General features: G+C 32.4%; 1 protein-coding gene across 11 annotated transcripts in view; it reads left to right on the top strand.

Moving 5' to 3' along the window:
* LOC145286125 (cadherin-23-like) overlaps nucleotides 1-20974 on the top strand; it is a 1312625-nt gene that overhangs the window by 747362 nt on the left and 544289 nt on the right. For all 11 annotated transcript variants that reach the window (XR_013869108.1, XM_080134833.1, XM_080134832.1 and 8 more), the window contains one exon: nucleotides 3186-3197. Coding sequence is in view for 10 of the 11 variants with exons in the window: in XM_080134833.1 (XP_079990959.1) it covers nucleotides 3186-3197 (12 nt within the window). In the remaining variant the exon portion in view is untranslated. The remainder of the gene's footprint in view (nucleotides 1-3185; nucleotides 3198-20974) is intronic.

Raw genomic sequence — 20974 nt, forward strand, 5'->3', positions numbered from 1 at the left:
AGAAAGACGTAACAAGAAGATACATACATTTGAATGACATGCATTTTTAATATCTATTGTCTTATCATCAGAAAAACAGTTATGATCTCATCAAAATATTTTTATAGATAATGGCTTAGTAACCCTTTTCTACACACACACATATATATATATGGAAAAAAGTTTCATGGGAGTATGAAATTTACAAGCGGTCCACAGTTTATCTCCGTCAGTAAAGATGACAATGTTAGGATTTTGCAGTTCTTGCAGGGGCGTGTAGACGTGCCCCTATATACAGCACCTGGTAATCCCAAATGGTCACCCATTTGATATAGGTCAGGCTTAACGTGGCTTTACTTCTGTGATCTAACGATAATCGGTGTGTAAACGTTATTGAGGCATATATATATATATATATATATATATATATATATATATATATATATATATATATATGAATGAGAGAGAGAGAGACTGTTCAGAAAATTGATGGCATAGCATTGGGATTGTATTCTATAGATGGAGCTTCATCGTTTTGGCAATAATACTCCATTACGCGTATAATTTCCTGCGTTATTATTTAAGTGTCTTGATCATGTTAATTTATCTGCGTTTGGTCCGTTGTATGCTATTACCTGGCATAAGAAAGCCAGCATTTTCAGGACACTGATCGGTTTCCTTATGTTGATTATCAAAGGATCCTCAGCTAATCATGACACTTAGACATTTTATGAACTCAATTGCTTTTATATTTGTTTCAAGTCATTTTATAGGCATAGATGTTTGCGGCTGTATTAGGCCCAGCCTTATTGTATTTGCGATCTTGTCAGAGGAACACTGTTGTCAATGTCATATGCAGAAAGTACAATGCATTATCATACACGCTGTATATTTTACATGTTTACAAGTAAAATTTTTATCAGTATATATATATATGTGTGTGTGTGTGTATGTTCTATAAACAAATGGTAAATATTTGAAGTTTTTCTATTTTTTAATTCATTATAATGAATAATTTTTTTATTTTATTGATGCTATCCTTTTAATAAAGTGTTTATCTTTAAAAATATATGGTCATCTTTGCTTTCTTTCCTGTGCATAATGAATTTGATAAATTCGATAGATTTTACTTCTATCATGCTAATGTATAAACACACCGTTATATTTTATGTTTTTCTAAAATATTTCTGATATTCTGTTTTTGAAAGTTTATTTAAATGTATATTGTATGGTATACACTGCCTAAATAGTCATTGTCAGTAATAGTTTAGTAATATTTGATTGGGCAAGTGTTCAGGAGAAGTCGAGAAAGATCCTAGGTTATTTTCGACGTACGTAATTATAGAAATCTGAATTTCCTAAATAAATGCTTATTGTATGATCTCCGTTTTTATCTCCCTCTCGTTCCCTTTCTTTCTCTCTCTCTCTCTCTCTCTCTCTCTCTATATATATATATATATATATATATATATATATATTGTGCGTGTGTGTACAGAGAGAGAGGGAGAGAAAAAAAGAGTGATTGATTAAATTGTTGTTTTTTCTAGATCACAAGAAACTCCAGCCTTTATAAAAGTATACTAAATTACGGGTAGAACTATATTATAGTAATAATACCTTTTATTATATGAACATACATGTTTCAACCTCATCATTCCTGTCAATCATCAATAAAGTTGAAGGAACTGTATTTTCAACGAGATCCCAATTGAAATATGCATTCTCATATGCAGCCAATAATGTTTGTATAAACAAAGACATTTAAACTATATATGTGTGTGTGTGTAATTCGAATTCATATAAGTTCACTAAAAAAGTGTGTCCAGTAAACTATCGTGTTTATCTTACTATAGATATAAAAATACAATAATGTAATAACATTTTCAATTTATTTTATAAAAAGGTGTATATCTACAATCGTTTCTGTCATTCACAAATGCATTTGTCCTGATATTCATAAGTTCAAGTTACGATTTTTCAAATACTTGTGCAACGATTTTTTTTTTCAAACAAATAAATCCCATAACACAAATGGTTATTAAGTTTTTTTTTATGGTTTGGAATTCCTTTCTGTGATTTGCCCGTATAAATGTATTTGAAAGCTTTTCTTCATTTTATTTTCTTTCTTTTTTTTATAAATAAGACCATGTATGATTGTTTTAGGTGAGTTTTATGAAAATACAGCGGGTTGATGGTTTTACACTTGTTTGGTTTTATTTGTTGAAAAGAAGCTCACCAGAGAAGTCTTGGAAACATGCCTTCAAGTTATCGCTATGAAGCCAAATCTGCTTATAAATATGCAGAAACGATCGTAGTAATGAACTTTTAAAGAAACATTGGAAAGTTATTGTATTGCATACAGACGTGATTTCTTTTTATTTTATCATATATGAAATGCTTTCAATAAGTTGCCAGACGTTTTTCCTACATACATTTAAAATTGTCGTAGACTCTGGAATATTCAGTTCATTGTTGCGATACATCTTATGATATGACCGACCAATTTTTATGATTTCAGGTTCAAATGAACAGCTACGGCAGGAATCGGAATACAGCCTGATAAAGCCTGATTGTCACAGCTAGTAAACATCAAAAATGCAATCTGTACGTGAGGACACTTTAGAAGTACGATATGCAATAAAATTATATTTTTAACTTGGAAAAATGCAACAGAAATGCATGGAATACGTCAGACTGCTTTTCTATCATCTTGCATGAATCCAGCATCATTTTTCGAGTAGCATAAGGGGTGAGAGGCGTTGGACCAGTAAAGAATTCAGAACACCAGAGTTGATGGGCCAAATAAAGAATTTCATGGATAAGTATCGTAGTGTGTGTCTATAAAGACAATAAATGCACAGTTTGATGTCAGTGTGAGAACTGTACACACAATTTTTCGCGAGGAACTGAAGATGCGGAAGATTTGATCAAATGTACCAGTCCAGAACTCCATCGTTGCTACAGACTGTTTAACCAGAAGTTCTTGGGACGGTACAAGTGTATTGCAGTCGGAGGAGATTACTTCAAAGGAGACTAGAGTTTCATATGTGTACTATCAATAAAAGTGTCCATACGAAAACCGTCTTGAAACTTATTGAAGGAACCTCGTATCTTTTTATCTTTATCTATTTCTTTCTTTTTTGCAATTTCAAGTCTATATTCAGTCTATTAAATGTATTTATGTATGTTTTCTCTTTTAAAATCAGGCTATCGGTCAGGTAAGTAATTTGCATGATTTTAACATAACACTGCCGCCTCCAAACGCACACGTTCTCTTTTAGCCTAAATCAACTAATACTAATGCATTTTTGTCATTAATCTCTCCATCCTCCAACAACCAACTCCGCCTCGCCTCTCACTTTTCCCCCCTTTTCATGTCCTTGGTGAATTCCTCTATCTTCGGATACCGCTTCGTTTCCATTCGCCTCTCACCGCTCTCTCTTTCTCGCTTTCACTTTCGCTAGGGTGCATGATTAGTTTAATAGACACCGTTTGGGCTTATGAGATTGAGTTAAAAAGTCCAAATTCCTGAAGGAATATACAGAGTGACCTAACAAGATGTCGACACTTTTTGAATCGTTAGAACTCGTTGAATTCAGTCGTACTGACTTGCAAACACGTTTAAGGGAAGCGCAGACAAAATAAATGAATACGTATATAAATATACGAATAGTAAAATTAATAAAAGACATAGAAAATTAACTTTTAATAAATGTAAATATAATTGGGATAATTTCAGAATGTTCATGAAACCAATCCTTTCCTTTACCCGTTCTGCTCAATACACTTTTCATATCATCAAAAATGAATCCACAAACGTTCTGCAGCATTTATACCCGTACTTTAGTACATTCTGCTCCAATAGCTACTCTAATCATTGGGGCCAAGATAAAAGTGTAGTATCTGTTTTTCATATGCTGCACTCACTTTTTTTCTCTCTTAGTGGAGGGAAAATCCCTCACGAATGAGACATTTTTGTTTCCTTTTCTCCATGTTAAAACACGAACCTGGTGTCTAACTCTGTTCCATGGGGAGTCATTTTCTGTAGTTTTTTCAGGTTTTCTTGCTTTAAATATTGTAGTTTTCACATTTAATCAAAGTTAATTTTCTGGGTTTTTTTTTTAATTTTACTATGAGTAACGTTAAATGTGTATTCTGATACCTTACTCTTCTATTTATTTAGTTTGCAAATCAAACGCAACAAATTAAACGATTGGTAACGATTCAAAAGAATTGTATACATCATTTCGAAACACCATGTAGTTTGTCAATTTACGCGCAAATGCTGTTGAGCAGAGTATGATTCCTGTCTAGGTATTAGTAAAATAATGAGTTGTATTCTATTATTTGTATACAACAAGCACCGTGTTTCCGTTTTAAATAAACTAAAACGGTTTTAAATTGGCCGAAATGATCGTAATAGGAAATTGTTAAGTAACATCGGGAAGTTACTATATTTTATAGATACCTTTTTTATCTTCATCTATTTCTTTCTTTTTTTTGTAATTTTAAGTCTATGTTCAGTCGATTAACTTTATTGATGTTTGTTTTCTCGTTCAAATGGTATACTATACCAAAGACCTATTTTCAATTCACTTCCCTCTTCGCTGTTTTCTTTAGTCTTTTTATTCTCTTTACTCTTTTTTTCTTTTGCCTTATTCATCTCGATCTTCACTTATCCCCTCTCGCATCCCTTTTCCTTTCATCACCTTCTTTTTCTTTGCTTTCCTCGCTTCTCTTACGCCATCGCCTTCCTCTTTTACGTTTACCCTATCTTCCTTTAATCGTTTCTTTCTTCGCTTCCTTTTTTTTCTTTTTTTTTTCAACCCTAACCCTAACCCTAACTCCAAACAAGGCACAGTCCCGCTTTGAAGTAGAAGGCTACTATCGGGAACATAACTTACAGGGATATTATGAAGAGATATGCGTAGCAGATGTCTATTCACATTACACTTGAACTTCTGCATGTCAGTACAGTTGGGAAAACAAAATCCCTGGAGCGAGTTCCAAAGCCTAGCAATTCTGGAGAAGAAACACCTAGGGATCTCTACTGTGTAGGGGTGGGATTTAGCTCCTTGCCGGGTTTCTCGGGGTTAGGGTTACGTTGAGGGGGTACAAGTGCTTGTGGTTCGTTAGAGCATTCACCATTAAAATACTTGTAAAACAGGCAGAGGGATGCAACATTGCATCGATGGAACAGAGTCTGACGCCTTGATGACAGTTCAGTACCTACTAGGTTGGCGACTCTCTTTTGAACCATGTCCAGGTGCGAGAGACAAGTAGCAGATGCACCAGCCCAAATGTGACAAAAGTACTCCATACATGGGTAACAGGAAACTTTCAGGGATAAGTAGGTTTTTAGAACGGTAGCGAGAGCCCAACTTCTTTGCATCAGCCCTTGTAATGCTCTGAATGTATCTATTCCAGTTCACGTTCCCTGTGAACGTTAGGCCGAGGAGTTTAAAGGAAGTACTTTCAGCTAATGTGTTTTGGGTCATTCCTATTGGCGGTAGAGAAGCTCCCTTTTCTCTCCCTTCTACTCATTTCTTCTGTTTCCCTCCCCCTTTCTCCTATTCTTATTTTTCTTTTCTCACGTTGCCTTACTCCTTTCTAGATTCTACATTCGACCTTCTCCGATTTCGCCTTTTATCTTCTCTCTGTTTTTCCTTTCCCTTTTTTTTTTTTACTTCGCCTTACACCTCCGGTATCCCCCTCCATTTATTTGCTCTCATTTTCTCTGTCTTTTCCTTCCTCTTCGGTCTATTTGCCTTCTTTTTCGCTGCGTCTTCTTCCTTTTACGTATTGCCTTTGTGCATCTTTCCTTCTGCCTTCTTATTCCCATTTCATCGACCCCCCTCCAACAACCACTTAACATTCTTTTTCTTTTTTTTAGTTTTTCTTTACTAATATATTATATACTTTTCCTCTGTTGTCTTTGCCCCCCCCCCATTTTTTAAAATCTTACTTCACTTCCCCTTCTCCTTTTCCATTCTTTCTACTTTCCTTTCCTCCTGTCTATCTCTCTCCCACCCTCTTCGCTCATTTTGTTTTTCACTCTGTTCACCTCGCCTTCCACCTCTTTCCCTTTTGTTTTCTTATATTTTCTTTCCTCCCCCTTTCTCTCTCTTCGCCTTCGAGCTTTATCTTTAACTTTTATTTTACATTTCCTCTCTGATTCTTATATTGTCCGCCATTTCATTTATCGCTTTTACTATTGCACTTGCTATCGTTTATCTTTTTCTTCGGTTTCTTCGCTTTTTTACTTCTTCCACCCACCCTTTTTTTTTCTTTTCCCCGCTCATGCTCATCTCCTTTATTCTCGTTTCCGCATTTTTTGGTTTTCGTTTCTTTACATAACATTTTAATTCCCGACACCCTCCGTTCCTAGTCCAAGCACACTAGGGCTATAAAAACCTTTGTCTGCACTACAAAGTAATATAAATCCATCAAGCTACACGTTCCTATCGCTTCGAGTTACCTGACAAATCTGACTCGTGTGTTGATCGTTTTACTTTTCTGTTGTCTCTTCTTGTTAAAGAACAGAATACGGAAACAAAAAAACAAAAAAAACACATCTTGACGAAGCACAATTTTTATCGTTCCAACCACAATTTAAAGTAATCAGTTGATTTTTTTCGCTTGTTTAAACGTTCGCTTTACAACCACTCATGAATAATGACTTAAGCCAATCAGTTAAATGAGACACTTTTATCAGAGGTGCCAATCAGCAAATAAAAATAGAAACCTGTTCTGTTCAATGCGTCTATCGGACGAGAGAATAAAACAAACGTTACGTTCCGCTCTGCAGCTTCTCTCTCTCTCTCTCTCTCTCTTTCTCTCGCTCTCTGTATGTATCACTATCTCTCTATTTCTATCTTTCTCTTTCTCTCTCTCTCTCTCTCTTTCCATTCTATCTCTCTAACAAAAAGAACTAAACTTATCTAATTAGCGAATATGTATTAGCTACAACTTCTAATTCAATTGCCGGCCCCAGGACATACACTTATATAAAGGAAAACAAAATGAAAAGAAACTTAAAAGCGCTATGGCAAACAATCAAACACAATTAATATACTACGAAAGAATAATAGATAATTTAGTATACCATGAAATTGGTTTGAATAGTCAACGAAGAGGAGATAACTCTAACCATAAAGATAAAGCTTTTGGATCATCTGAATACATTTAACTCTTTTCAAATCAAATCACAATATACTTTCTGCGGAAGACTGTTATTTTCGTGTTATTATAAAACCATTAACTTCCATTAAGTTGCACCTTTGTGTAATGACTAAAAAAAGTGTTAGAATATATGAATTGAAACGAAATAGCTATTTTATTTACAAAGCGAAACCGTGGATTTCTTATAAATAGGACACTGAGTACATATGATATAGCTTAGCAATCTAATACATTTAATATAAAATTTACACATTATGATAAGGAGCAAAGCAGTTCATACAACTTGATATATTGCACTTTTGCAATAAGAAACAAGACTCATTTATATAAGTTCATGCATCATCGAAGAAATAGAATTTTAGTAAATTTCACTAGAATTTTAAGATGGTTTCTCGACACTCGGGAAAAAGTTTATAAATATAGACGAATTTTATCCTTTCTTCGGTGTAATTATACAGTAAAGCAGTGATCTCCTTTTGGTATCTCGACTAGGAGAGACTCCATGTTTTGATAAGCTTCTTGGCTTGACGTTTTCTCCTGACCTTGGATGGAGCACGTACATCAAGTCTGTTGCCAGGGTCGCTGGAGGGATGGTGAGGTCCTTCTGCCGCTCCAGAGGATATCTCACTGCTGATGCAGTTCTCTATATAAAAGCCAGGTACATCTGGGCAGGACCTTCTAAAAACACTCTATCCTGCCTTGACAGAGTACAAAATAGACTTCGTGGCTTAGTGGGGGATGCCCTTTTCTCTTACCTGCAACCTCTCTCCCACAGGAGAGACGTTACGAGCCTGTCTTTGTTTTATCGTTACTTCCATGGCAGGTGCTCGTCTGAGCTCCAATCCCTGGTTCCCCCTTGCCGATTTTTCACGAAAAACACCCGTCTATCTGAAACCACTGTAAAAAATTTTCCCCACTCTTTGTCTGTGCCAAAACCAAAACGTAGATTCCATGAACAAAGCTTCTTTCTTAGAAGTGCACGCCTGTGGAACTCTGTTCCGTCTGCCTGTTTCCCACCTTACTACAACTTGGATATCTTCAAGTTCAACATAAAAAAATTCCTGATTAACCGCCCCTTTAAGTAAGACACTTTATCAAATCTCAACATTAACGTACTGTACACGCAATAACCCTTAGCCCCGAGTGGCTTCCGGGCCTTGATAAGTTGTGACCACCTTGTAAAAGATGTTATAAAGTTTAACAAAAATATTTGGTGTCCTATTTATAGGACAGTGCTATTTAATCGGATGAGCATAGTAATGTTATATCGGCATTTCAGACGCTCATCACAAAACAATACTCAATTATTGGAGAAAAAAAATCCAATGATATATAATTATTAGTTCTGCTTTTATATTCGGATCTTTTTTTTTATAGTATTTATTTCGCTTGAATAACAAATTGATCGAATTATATCTAATATTTTGAAGCCTATACTTTTTTTTGCGATGATACAAATTCATTTGCAAAGATTACTGAAAGAGGAGGGGAGTACTGGAGATCTGGGGAGACTTGTTGTCACTCAAACTCCAGGGAACACCAATTGTTGTCAGTGAGCAATCTCTAGTGATGATCTGTGTGAGAACTCCTATAATAATAATAATAATAATAATAACAATAACAATAATAATAATAATAATAATTCAAGAAGAATGGAAAGACCGAGGAGAGAGCGCTGACCAGACCTCCGCTGGACAAGTACCAAGAGAACTGGGACCTTGGGGAGACTTATTGCCACGTAATTTCCAGTGGAGACACATGGCCGCTGCTAGCAAGAAAGCAATAGTAAGCGGCGGTTGTGATAATGCAAATTTATTTGCAAATGTTATCGAAAGAGGTGGAGAGTACTGGAAATCTGGGGAGACTTGTTGTCACTTTGCTTTTAGGGAACACCTCAGAGTGTTTTCAAAGAGAGACCCTTTATGACCTGTGTGAAAGCTCCTTGTGAGCCAATAATAATAATAATAATAATAATAATAATAATATAAAAAACTGCGAGCCTCGGCCGATTATGATCATGATACCACATGAAAAGTCGTGACAGATCAAGAATGAGGTAAAGACTGAGGAGGAAGAACACTAACCAGACCTCCTTGAAAATGCAAAAATTACTGGAACCTTGGGGATGGGCGTATTGCTACCTAAATTTCTGTGAAGATCAATGATTGTGGCAAACGAGAACTCCGTGGCACGCGGCTGTTGCGATAATGCAAAGTCATTTGCAACAGTTATCGAAAGGAGAAGAGGATATTCCAAATCTTCGAAAACTTGTCTTATTATCAATGAGGAGTTTCTGAAGATGATGTGTGTGAGAACTATTGGATACAAACAATAACAATAAAAATATTACTAATATTACTACTAATAATAATTCAAATTTTAATGAAAACGAATGGCTTCTACCAACGAGAAACCGGTGGTGAACAGCTGTTGCAATAACGCAAATATATTTGCAAATGTTATCGAAAGAGGTGGAGATTACTTGACATTTCGTAGACTTGTCAGTCAGACTCCAGGGAACACCACAGATTGTTCTCAAGGAGAATTCTTTCATGATAGTCTGTGTGAAAACTCCTAATGAGATGATGATGATGATCATCATCATCATACTACTACTACTACTACTACTACTAATAATAATAATAATAATAATAATAATAATAATAGCAGTATATGTAGTTATCATTAGATTATTTAATTATGTCAGTGGTTTCCAACTTTTTGTACATGGCAGCACATTGAGAGTTTTGCTCATTTTCGCAGCACACCTATCACAAAAAATAAATGTATTCTACTTATAAGCCTTTTTTTGCAATAAAATAATTTAAAACAAGCATAAATGATTATATATTGAAAATTCTTTATCACATAAAATCAACATATTTTGTATTCAATATCTGGTATAAAATAATAACGGTAAATGTCAGTGGGGCAGTTGTGCCTGGTGTTTCTTAACTACTGCTGCAATATGTGGACGAATGTGAAAGAGACAAATGCACTTAATGCTCCTTCAAAATGTTAAAGTTTTTCGCGCTTTTTTTTATTTTAATGTTGTTTAGGTAAGGGTTGAAGTTTACATAAGATGAGAATTGCAGTACGATTGATGGATATTTTTGTTTTTCTTTTTCCTTTGAGTTGGAATTGAACGGTGTCATCGTCTTTAAAAAATGAAATGTCTTTATTAAACAAAATGAAATAAAATGGCTTCTAGTTCTAATCTCTTCACGACACACCAGTAATTATTCCGCAGCACACTTATGTGCAGCGGCATAGTGGTTGGGAACAACTGGATTATGTTACTGCCATTATCCCAACAGCTGTTCATGAAAAGTTTAACAAAATTCTATTATAATTTTGAAGGGCGTAAGACTTCACTATCATTAGATGTAGATTATGCGTCGTCGTAGTAGTAGTAGTAGTAGTAGTAGTAGTAGTAGTAGTAGTAGTAGCAGCATTAGTAGTTGTAGTAGTATACATTGTATACCACTTACGGCACATCCAGCAAGTCAAGGCTACTTGTTGAAGAGTTTGGATGTACTTGTATTAAATAAATTTGGAGAGATATAAATGTTCAAGTCTAATTATTCAATACATATTAACTGAAACTTCATATCTAATTGCCGGTCCTAGAGCAAACAGTGCTCTAAATGAAATTTAACTATGCAAACAGCCAAACACATATCATTTACTACAGCAAAACAAAAAATAATTTAAGAGTACATGAACTTGGGTTGAATAATAAATCAAGATATTAAAACTTTAATTATAACGAACGTAAAAGAAATTCTAAAATAATCTAACTCTGCTGTGTATAACCCTCTCTCTCTCCCCTTCGCTCTCTCTCTCTCTCTCTCTCTATCTCTCTCTTACTTTATCTATCTCTCTACAGTTACAACTTAAATAATAATAATACTTAATTCGCTGCACTTTATCATACCCAAGGTCAATACCAACTTTCAGCCGGATCGGACTAGAAGTTTCCGAAACAAAACTAGAACGTACAGACAAACGGACTCGGAGAAATATAATATAACATTGTTCTATGTGATCGAACGATATAAGAAAAGATCCTTAGAGAAAGAAAAGTTGATTAACTTAGAATTCATATGATTATAATTTGTTGTGTGTTTGCGATGGCGTTTGAAAATGGAGTGGATGAGATAGAGAGAGCACGATTCCTAAATGGTCCATTTTGAATACTGAGCGTAGTCATCCAAAATAATTTTTGAAAAAACAACAAAAAACCTTTACTTGTTTCGGTTCGGTTGTTCTGGAAAGTTTCACTCGGATCGACCAGTAGTGTCCAAGACAAATTAGAACAGACAGACAAATAAACAAACAGACTAGGAGAAATATAACAAGATGAGACGAATCAAAATTGAGGTTTTTTCTTTTCAAATATAGCTCAATCTTTACGAACAGATTATTTTAGCATATATTATATGTGCTGAAAAGATAGGAAAAGAGCCTTAGGAAACGTAATTTTGATTAACTTAGATTTACTTTAATATTAGATGTGTGTATATGTATGCGTGTGTGTGTTGCTCTGACGTTCGGAGAGAGACAGGGGGCGATTACTGAATTGTCCATTTTCGACACTGTTTATCCATAGCAATCTTAATAATTATAAAATTCTGTGGACTGTCCGCGCGTCCTTGCTTGCTTCCTTGAATGTTGACTTCGACGACCAGGCGATTCCATATTTAAAAAAAGGGATAACAGGTGAATATATATATATATATATATATATATATATATATATAAAATTTTTCGTACACTTAAGAATGAAGGTTGAGATTATATGGTTTGGTTTCGATTCTAGCTCATGGTGCCAAGTCATATCTATATATCTATATCTATATCTATATCTATAATATATATATATATATATAATATATATATATATACATATATATATATACATATATATATACATATATATAGTTTTTATCACACTACTAAATAGCATGTTCATTATAATAATCGATGGAGAATTGACTCTATAAAAATAAATACGTAATCTGCATGAAATAAAATGTGATATTACGATCAGGCAACGTCCGGCGGCCTGCTAGTTTAAAATAACCTCATTTTCTTTGTTTTAGTTCAGCGGCAATTATATTTGCTTTTTCTTCTCGTCTGTGTATTCCATTTTGCGACACCGTCTTGCGTCGTCCTTTCCCATTTTTAAGTATCAACTTGACTCCCCCAAAGTGACATCACACCCTTCACGTGCATCCACTTTTTTCGAGCACGCATCCAGGAGTTCGCATTTTAAATTTTCATTTGCTAGAAAAACTAATGTTTAGTATAACAGAAACAGTACGCTGTTAAAAGCAGTTATTCATCTTAGAATTCATGATAAAGTTAATGTTGTGGTTTACCGTCGATCAATCGAATTGGTTCCCTGGGCAAATGTGCTTGATGTAGGTAAACCTGAAACGTGTAATGAAATCAATGATGAACTCCGAATATGTAGCTCGTGTATCTCTCCGGGCGGTTTTGCAATGTGATATTTTATCTCCATATCTATTTTTCTTTGAAAATGTCAGATTTTGTATATCTAATCCTGAGTGAAATACTATTGTTCTTGGACTAAAAAAAACATTTTTAATTTGGCGGCCATGTTTGTTATCTTGCGTTTGACGTCAAATACGTATCTGCTCTGTATCTGTTTTGCATAGAAATTAGCTTTCAAAATTTATTTTCTCATGATATCTGGATAAAACGAACAGAATATATTTTTCACTTCATCTCTTATTATTTCAATTACATTTATAAAACGCTATTAAACATGTCAGGTAATTAGGAAGCTATTAGTCTGAGATGTAAAGTGCTCGACACATAATTCAAGTAACTTTTCCATTAAGTATTTAAAAAGAAAAATGTTACAAAATCGTATATGCGTCAGATCTCTTAGCAAACAAGCTGAAAAGATGCATCAACAATATTTCAATTTCTCATACGTAATCAAATATTATAAATTGTACTGATTTGGATTAAGAGGGTCGTATGACGAGTAGATGCAAAGTTCATACAATTGTCAGTTGTTCAAACCTGATCAATTGCTAGTCTAACAAAAAGCCCTTAGAAAAAAAAGATATAATGTGAGATCATTTTTTTGTATTTTATTTAACATAATTTTGCATTCATATATATTTCTAATCTAAGATTATAGATAAAATAACACACATGAATACACAATTAAACACACATACACAAAGTATATAAATATATATATATGCGTGTGTGTGTCTATATATATATATATATATACACACACATGTGTGTGTATATATTAAACAACGTTAGTTTAAATAAGACCACTATTTCTCTGAGTGACGTATATAGTTATTTTAGGATTTCAAACAAGAAAAAGCTTTCATGACATTTGTGACCACTCAGGACACAGACACACACACGTACATACATACACACACACATACATACACACACACGCACAAACTTGAATCTTATAGAGATATCAATCATATCAGTTATTATAGGTGCAACAGGGCTTATGAAGAAGAACCTGAATTCCTACCTAATATTCCTGGTGAATCAGGTGCAAAGGCACCCAGACAATTGCATAAAAGGGACAGCAAGGATACTAAAAAGAGCTCTCGGTTGGTTTCAATAAAAAAAACAGGAGAATCTTGGCAGCTAGTTTGGCTGTCCCATACTCAGCATTAGAATCTTCAAAGAAAGAAAATTAAAACACACGCACGCACACACAAACGTTCGCGCACGCACACACACACACAAAGGCACGCACACGCATACGCTAACATACACACACACACACACACACACACATATATATATATATATATATATATATATATATATATATATATATATATATTAGTGTTGGGACGATTAATCGAAATCGGGAATAGGAACTTTCTAGGGTATTGGAATTGATATAGAATCAAAAAAATTTGAGCCTGATTTCCTAATCCAAAACAATTTTTACAATTTTTTCTTGATAATAAAAAATGAAACGAACATAAATTTACCTATTAGAAGTTGCTCATTTACAACATTAGACTAAGGGTCACAGGTCACAGGTTATGAATCTCATTCCCAGATTTAACATTGATTCTCGGAGTCTATTTCGTTTATTGATCAATTACTGTAAACAAAGTTTAAATTTGAGAGTAAACTTGCCTATTCCTTTGGTAAACCATTTTGCATCTATTCATTAAACGCCCACATGCCTCATATCTGCGAGTTTACACTTTATTATTAAAAGATTTAAAATATTCTGGACAAAGGTTTTGCAATTTCGTTGGCACCGGCTTAGTTTTTAAATAATTTATGTTTTCTGGTATGTCTTCATTTGGAACACCCGTGAAAAATATAGATGAAAATCTTTCAATGAGTTTATCAAAATCTTGGAAAAATTCATTGAAGAAGTTCTCTGAATTAAAAAGAAAATTATGATTACATTTAACTTCTAGACAAAAATAATGATATTCGGACATTTGTTATTATATCCAAGATCCAAAAAAGAGATGAAAAACAAATATGCAACAAAGTAATGTTAACAAAAGCAAGACTCTTCTACCTACCTCGATAAGTTCATTTGTGTTCAAAGTTTCTTTAGACCGTATTTTAATCCAAAGCAAACAGTGTCCACTTTATTGAGTCAAAATAAAAAAATGGCTTGCCCAGAAACTCTGCACAATGACCCTTGATAATTGCTCAAAATCGAAAATTTAACAAACGCTGGGACAAACATATCAAATAAATGCCAATTATCAAGCAAAAAGGTTACGTTGTACAAGGATTTTATGTAATTTTCGATTTTTAAGCGATTCGAAAAAAATTTAAAAAAATTAGAATGGGCCGGAAAATGATAATCATTTTACGTTCAATCCATGTGTATATCTGCTTTCCTACTCCAAATTCTAAAATATCTTTTTCTTCCTGTCAAGTCGAATCTCATTTCGGTCAATTGATTTAATCAAATATGTTAATCTATTTGCCATTATGATTATTATTATTGTTATTATTATTGTTATTGTTATTATTATTATTGTTATTATTAGTATTGTTATTATTAGTATTATTATTGTTGTTATTATTATTATTATTATTATTATTATTATTATTATTATTATTATTATTATTATGATCGGCGACGTTGTCGTCTGTATCTTGTTTCTTCCTTTTTAAAATAACGCAAATCAATCTAATAACTGATTAAATATTTATAATTTCGAAAAATAAACATTAGCGTTTGTTCATTAAAAAGAAAGTAACAAATAGTTAACAGAGACCGAAACCAGTGTAAAGAATGATTTTCTAAATAGTTACACTATTATGTTGAAACTCATTTTTTGACATGGGAGGTGCTTTGTTAACTATTCTGTTTTAACACTGTTTTCTCTTTTTGCATGCAGATCGTTGATTCTTTTTGTTTATGTAAATTTCAAACAGCATGAACGATGAACAAAAGGTTGCTTTAAAAGTAAAACAAGTCTTGTCTTACAATTGTTAATCAATTATAGATCAGCATGTGAGAAAAATATTTAGAAAGATCTGCTCTTGTAATTGTATTTTTCACGTTCTGCAAAGTATATGCGGACATTACACGGGTAGGTAATGTGAACGTTTTTAAATCTCTATTTAAATGTTTAGATCTTTAAAACAATTGCAATCGGTACCTCAATCGGAATCGGCAATTTAGAACAGAATCGGTAATTATATCGAAATCGGAAAAAAAAAATTGGAATCGTCTAATCACACACACACACATATATATATATGCATATATATATGCATATATTTATGCATATATATATATGTATATATGCATATATGTATGCATATATATGTGCATATATATGCACATATATATGCATATATATACATATATATATGCATATATATATGCATATATATATGCATGAATATATATACATATATATATGCATATATATGCATATATATGCATACATGCATATGCATATATATACATACATATGCACATGTATATGCATATATATGCATATATATGCGTATATATATGCATACATCTATATGCATATATATGCATATATATATATGTGCATACATGTATATGCATATATATGCATACATATGCATATATATGTGCATACATATGCATATATATATATGTGTGCATATATATATGCATATATATATGCATATATATATGCATACATGTATATGCATATATATATGCATACATATGCCTATATATATGCATACATATATATGCATATATATATGCATATATATGTGCATACATATATATGCATATATATATGTACACATATATATACATATATATGCATATATATATGTACACATATATATGCATATATATGCATATATATATATGTATGCATATATATATGCATATATATATGCATATATATGTGCATATATATGCATATATATATGCATACATATATATGCATACATATATATGCATATATATGCATATATAAATTTAAAGGAGATTAGAACAATAGTCTAAAGAGCAGAGTGTATTTTAATGTAATAGTAAAATTACTAATTTAATTAAAATACAGGAAAAGAAAAAGTGCTCGTTGTAATTTAGATATATAATAAGCTCGATAGGTAAATATCCTAGAGCTAATTTAATATTCAGTAATGTGATTGATAGTTTAAAATTCAAATTAGAATTAAATTAAAAATCCGTTTCACAAGAAGGAATAACAGCAAAGTCAATAATTTGTACGATCGTTTCGGAAAACAATGTTTTTATTGTGGTAGACATTAAGCCACGGACGATAATTTTTACATATAGTATTTTTAAAAAAACAAAGTTTATTCATCAGCAAAAGTATTGGAAAGGGTTTTTGATATATGTAAAAGACACCATAAATAAAGCTAGCATTAAAAGTAAGGCAGATGTATCTGGAAAAAAATTAAAATAAAAGGCATGTATTTACTTGATAAGCAAATTAGTATGGGTTAAAGATGGAAATAAAATAGAATAAAATTATAAATCTGAATTTGGTTTAAATATAATATTATAATAATATATTTCTAATAAAATTCATAGACACACATATATACATATATATATATACATATATATACATACACATATATATGTACATATAGAGACACACGCATATACACAGATACATACATATATATATATAAATATATATAATTATTTACCTTTTAATTCTTCGCCTTTTGAAATCAGCAATTAAGGTCAAAGTATTCATATGGATGTTTATTGTAGCTTTTCAACTTATGAAATGATAAATTTTTTAAAAGAACGCTAATGGAATATTTTATATCGGTTAGTATACGTTTGATTAAAACGCTAAATTTTAAACTGAAGAAAGAAAGGGGAAGATAATCTTGTGAAACGGATTTTTAATTTAATTCTAATTTGAATTTTAAATTATCAATCACGTTACTGAATATATATGCATATATATATGCATGTGTATATACACTTGTGCCCGATATTATTCATACCCCCCCTTGAAAATTGAGTTTATTAGGTGTAACTTTGTAAGAATTTATTGTTTACGTCCATATTGATACATATTCTTAATAAACCTCTTCTGATCATTTTCGTCATTTTAAAATCTCGGGATACTTGTAATAAAAGAAATATACAGCTATTTATAAAATCTGCAATGTTCAAAAATAATCATACCCCCTTATTTTTTCAGTATTAATCGAGTTTCTGACTGTTTGTTTCCTGTTTGATTCTTATTTTGAATGCTTTTATACAACCTTTGATTAATTTCATTGCGTTTTTTGCATTTTTTCAGAAATTAAAATGATATCAACTGAAAACCAATAAAAGAATAAAAATTATTAGAATGGGGAAGAAAAAAAGAGCTTAGTAATGATCTTAGGACTAAAATTGTGAATTCACATAAGGATGGTTTAGGTTACAAGTCAATTTCCAAGAAATTTGAGGTCCCTACAGCAACAGTACAGAGCATCATCAAAAAATTCCAGAGCCACCACACAACAAACAACTTGATTGGTATAGGAAGGAAAAGGAAACTGTCTGCTAGAGCCACCCGGAATATTGTAAGAAGTGTTAATGCAAATCCAACCACCACTACTAAGGACATTTTAGAAAATCTGGAGTCTTCTGGCATAAAAATATCAAGGCAAACATTGCAAAGGACTCTGCATGAAAATGGTCTGAAAGGAAGAAGACCAAGAAGGACTCCATTGCACACCGGAAAACACCTTGCAGCACGTCTAAAGTTTGCTAGGACCCATGTGAATTCTCCAGAGTCCGTTTTCTCAAGTATTTTGTGGACTGACGAAACAAAAATTGAATTGTTTGGCCATATGGATGCTTCTTACGTTTGGAGGAAGAAAGGAGAAGCTTAGAACCCAAAGAACACCATACCCACGGTGAAACATGGTGGTGGTAGCCTAATGTTTTGGGGCTCCTTTTCGGCTAGTGGTCCAGGTAGTTTGGTCAAGATAGATGGAACCATGAAGAAGGAGCAATATTTGGAGATACTCCAGAAAAACATTAGACAGGATGCGGATAAGCTCCATTTAGGACCAAACTGGGTCCTTCAACAGGATAATGATCCAAAACATACTGCCAAAATAGTCAAGAAATGGTTTGAGGATAATCAAATTAATGTTTTGGAATGGCCTAGCCAGAGTCCCGACCTGAACCCTATCGAAAACCTCTGGCACATATTGAAAACTGAGGTTAAAAAGCGGAAACCTAGAAATTTGAGGGATTTGGAGAACTACTGCATTGAAGAATGGTCAAAAATCAGTGTTGATGCTTGTAAAAACTTTGTTGATAAATATCCAAAACGGTTACAGGCAGTTATTAAGAATAAAGGGCATGCTATTGACTATTAGTAAGAGAGGTATGAATAATTTTGAACTAGTGCCATTATTGTTTTTCTTTGTATAATGTTTCAAACTTGCATAATTTATTTATTTGTTGAGTTTAAATTAAATGCTTATGCTTGATTTATTGTTTGAAATCCCTTTAATATTGTCTACCTTCTGGTTTGAGCAATATTCTTATAGAAATCTCAAAGATCCGAGGGGTATGAATAATATCGGGCACAAGTGTATATATATATATATATATATATATATATATATATATATATAATTGATATTTTATAATGTATATATAATACTTCGTAATATAGATAAGCATATATCATAATGTATGAAGGTTTATATCATATAAAGTAGAACCTTGGGATACAATGACCCTAGGATACGTTTATTTCAGGTTACGATGTAGAAAACGATGTTTTCCGGCCCCTGGTTACGGTATTTACTCTGCCTTGCAGAGTTATTTATAGTGTATGTGTATTATATGCTGTACTGTACTTTGTTTCTTATTTTAATGCCGTATCCCAGTGTTAACTGTATGTATATATCATATATGTATTATGTTATAAATAAATCATGTGTGTATATAGCTGAGAAAACATTTTATATATAAATAAATATATATATATATATGCATGCATTACTTCCTAATGTATATATGCGATAACACATGTATATATATATATATATATATATATATATAATATATGCATATATAAATATGTATTATAGTCTATATACGCAATTTTATATGTATGCATATGTAAATATTTATAAATTTATATACATAATATATACACCATATATATTTTAGTATATGCATATACATACATCATATATGCCAATATATGCAATAAAACATATATCATAGTAATATGTGTGTATTTATTAATAAATATACCATATACACAAATATATGTGTAGGCATCATATATACGCATGTATATGTGTATATTGTTTATTTAATCAAATATAATTCTCAATGTTACTTATATGTTTATTCTTATTTGAAGAAAAATCACTTAATGTTTTTCCTGCAAGTAATCTGATGGAAAATTCCATATGTAAACTGAACTTTCCGATATGAGTTTTCCCGGATACATTTAATCCCCATCACAAAAGATATTCACATTTTATGTCTTTGCCTGAATCATTCAGGTTAGGGACTCTATTATTTACAATGTGTAATCATGTCTTCTGTTTTGTTTTATCGCCACCACGCGTCAATCACATTTTCACCGTAAATTCAAACTTGACGTGTGCGTTTTTTAATATATAGTAAAAGTCTTATAATATATATGTATATATGCGTGTATATATATGTATATGTGTGCATTTATATGAATATATGTGTATATATATATGTGTGTGTGCATATGTATGTATATGTGTATTTATGTTTCTGTATATGTGTGTATATATACATATATGTATACATATAATTATTATATATATAATTGTATATGTATTTATATGCGACACAATCTCTATAGATACACACATGTATATATATATACACACACACACACATACATATATTCTCCTATAAAATTATGTAGTGATATTCATGTTACAAACTCTTATATGTATTTAAGAAGAAAATATACACACACATATGTGTGTGTGTGTATATAAATATATATTCCAGGTGGAACGATAAAATTGTCGCCCTAAATTATTTAAAAACTTTTAATTAAAAAATCAATTCAAGTAACCTGATTATATAGTAGAACTGGCATCTATTCAATGTAGTCGCTTTCAGTCTCAATCACGGTCGCGATACGCGTCCGAAACTGGGAGCATGTCTTTTCCAAAGGCACTGGCGGGAGCTCAGCGAATACTCGGTGCATGGCGGCGATCAGGCTAGCTCTGGTGTTGTGGGAGGTCATGTTAGTGATATTCTCCACGTATGACCAGACGAAGTAGTCCAGCGGCTTCAGGTAGGAAAAAT

The sequence above is a fragment of the Euprymna scolopes genome, chromosome 10, assembly GCF_053919585.1.
Source record: "Euprymna scolopes isolate OS-2025 chromosome 10, ASM5391958v1, whole genome shotgun sequence".
NCBI classification, from domain to species: Eukaryota; Metazoa; Mollusca; class Cephalopoda; order Sepiida; family Sepiolidae; genus Euprymna; species Euprymna scolopes.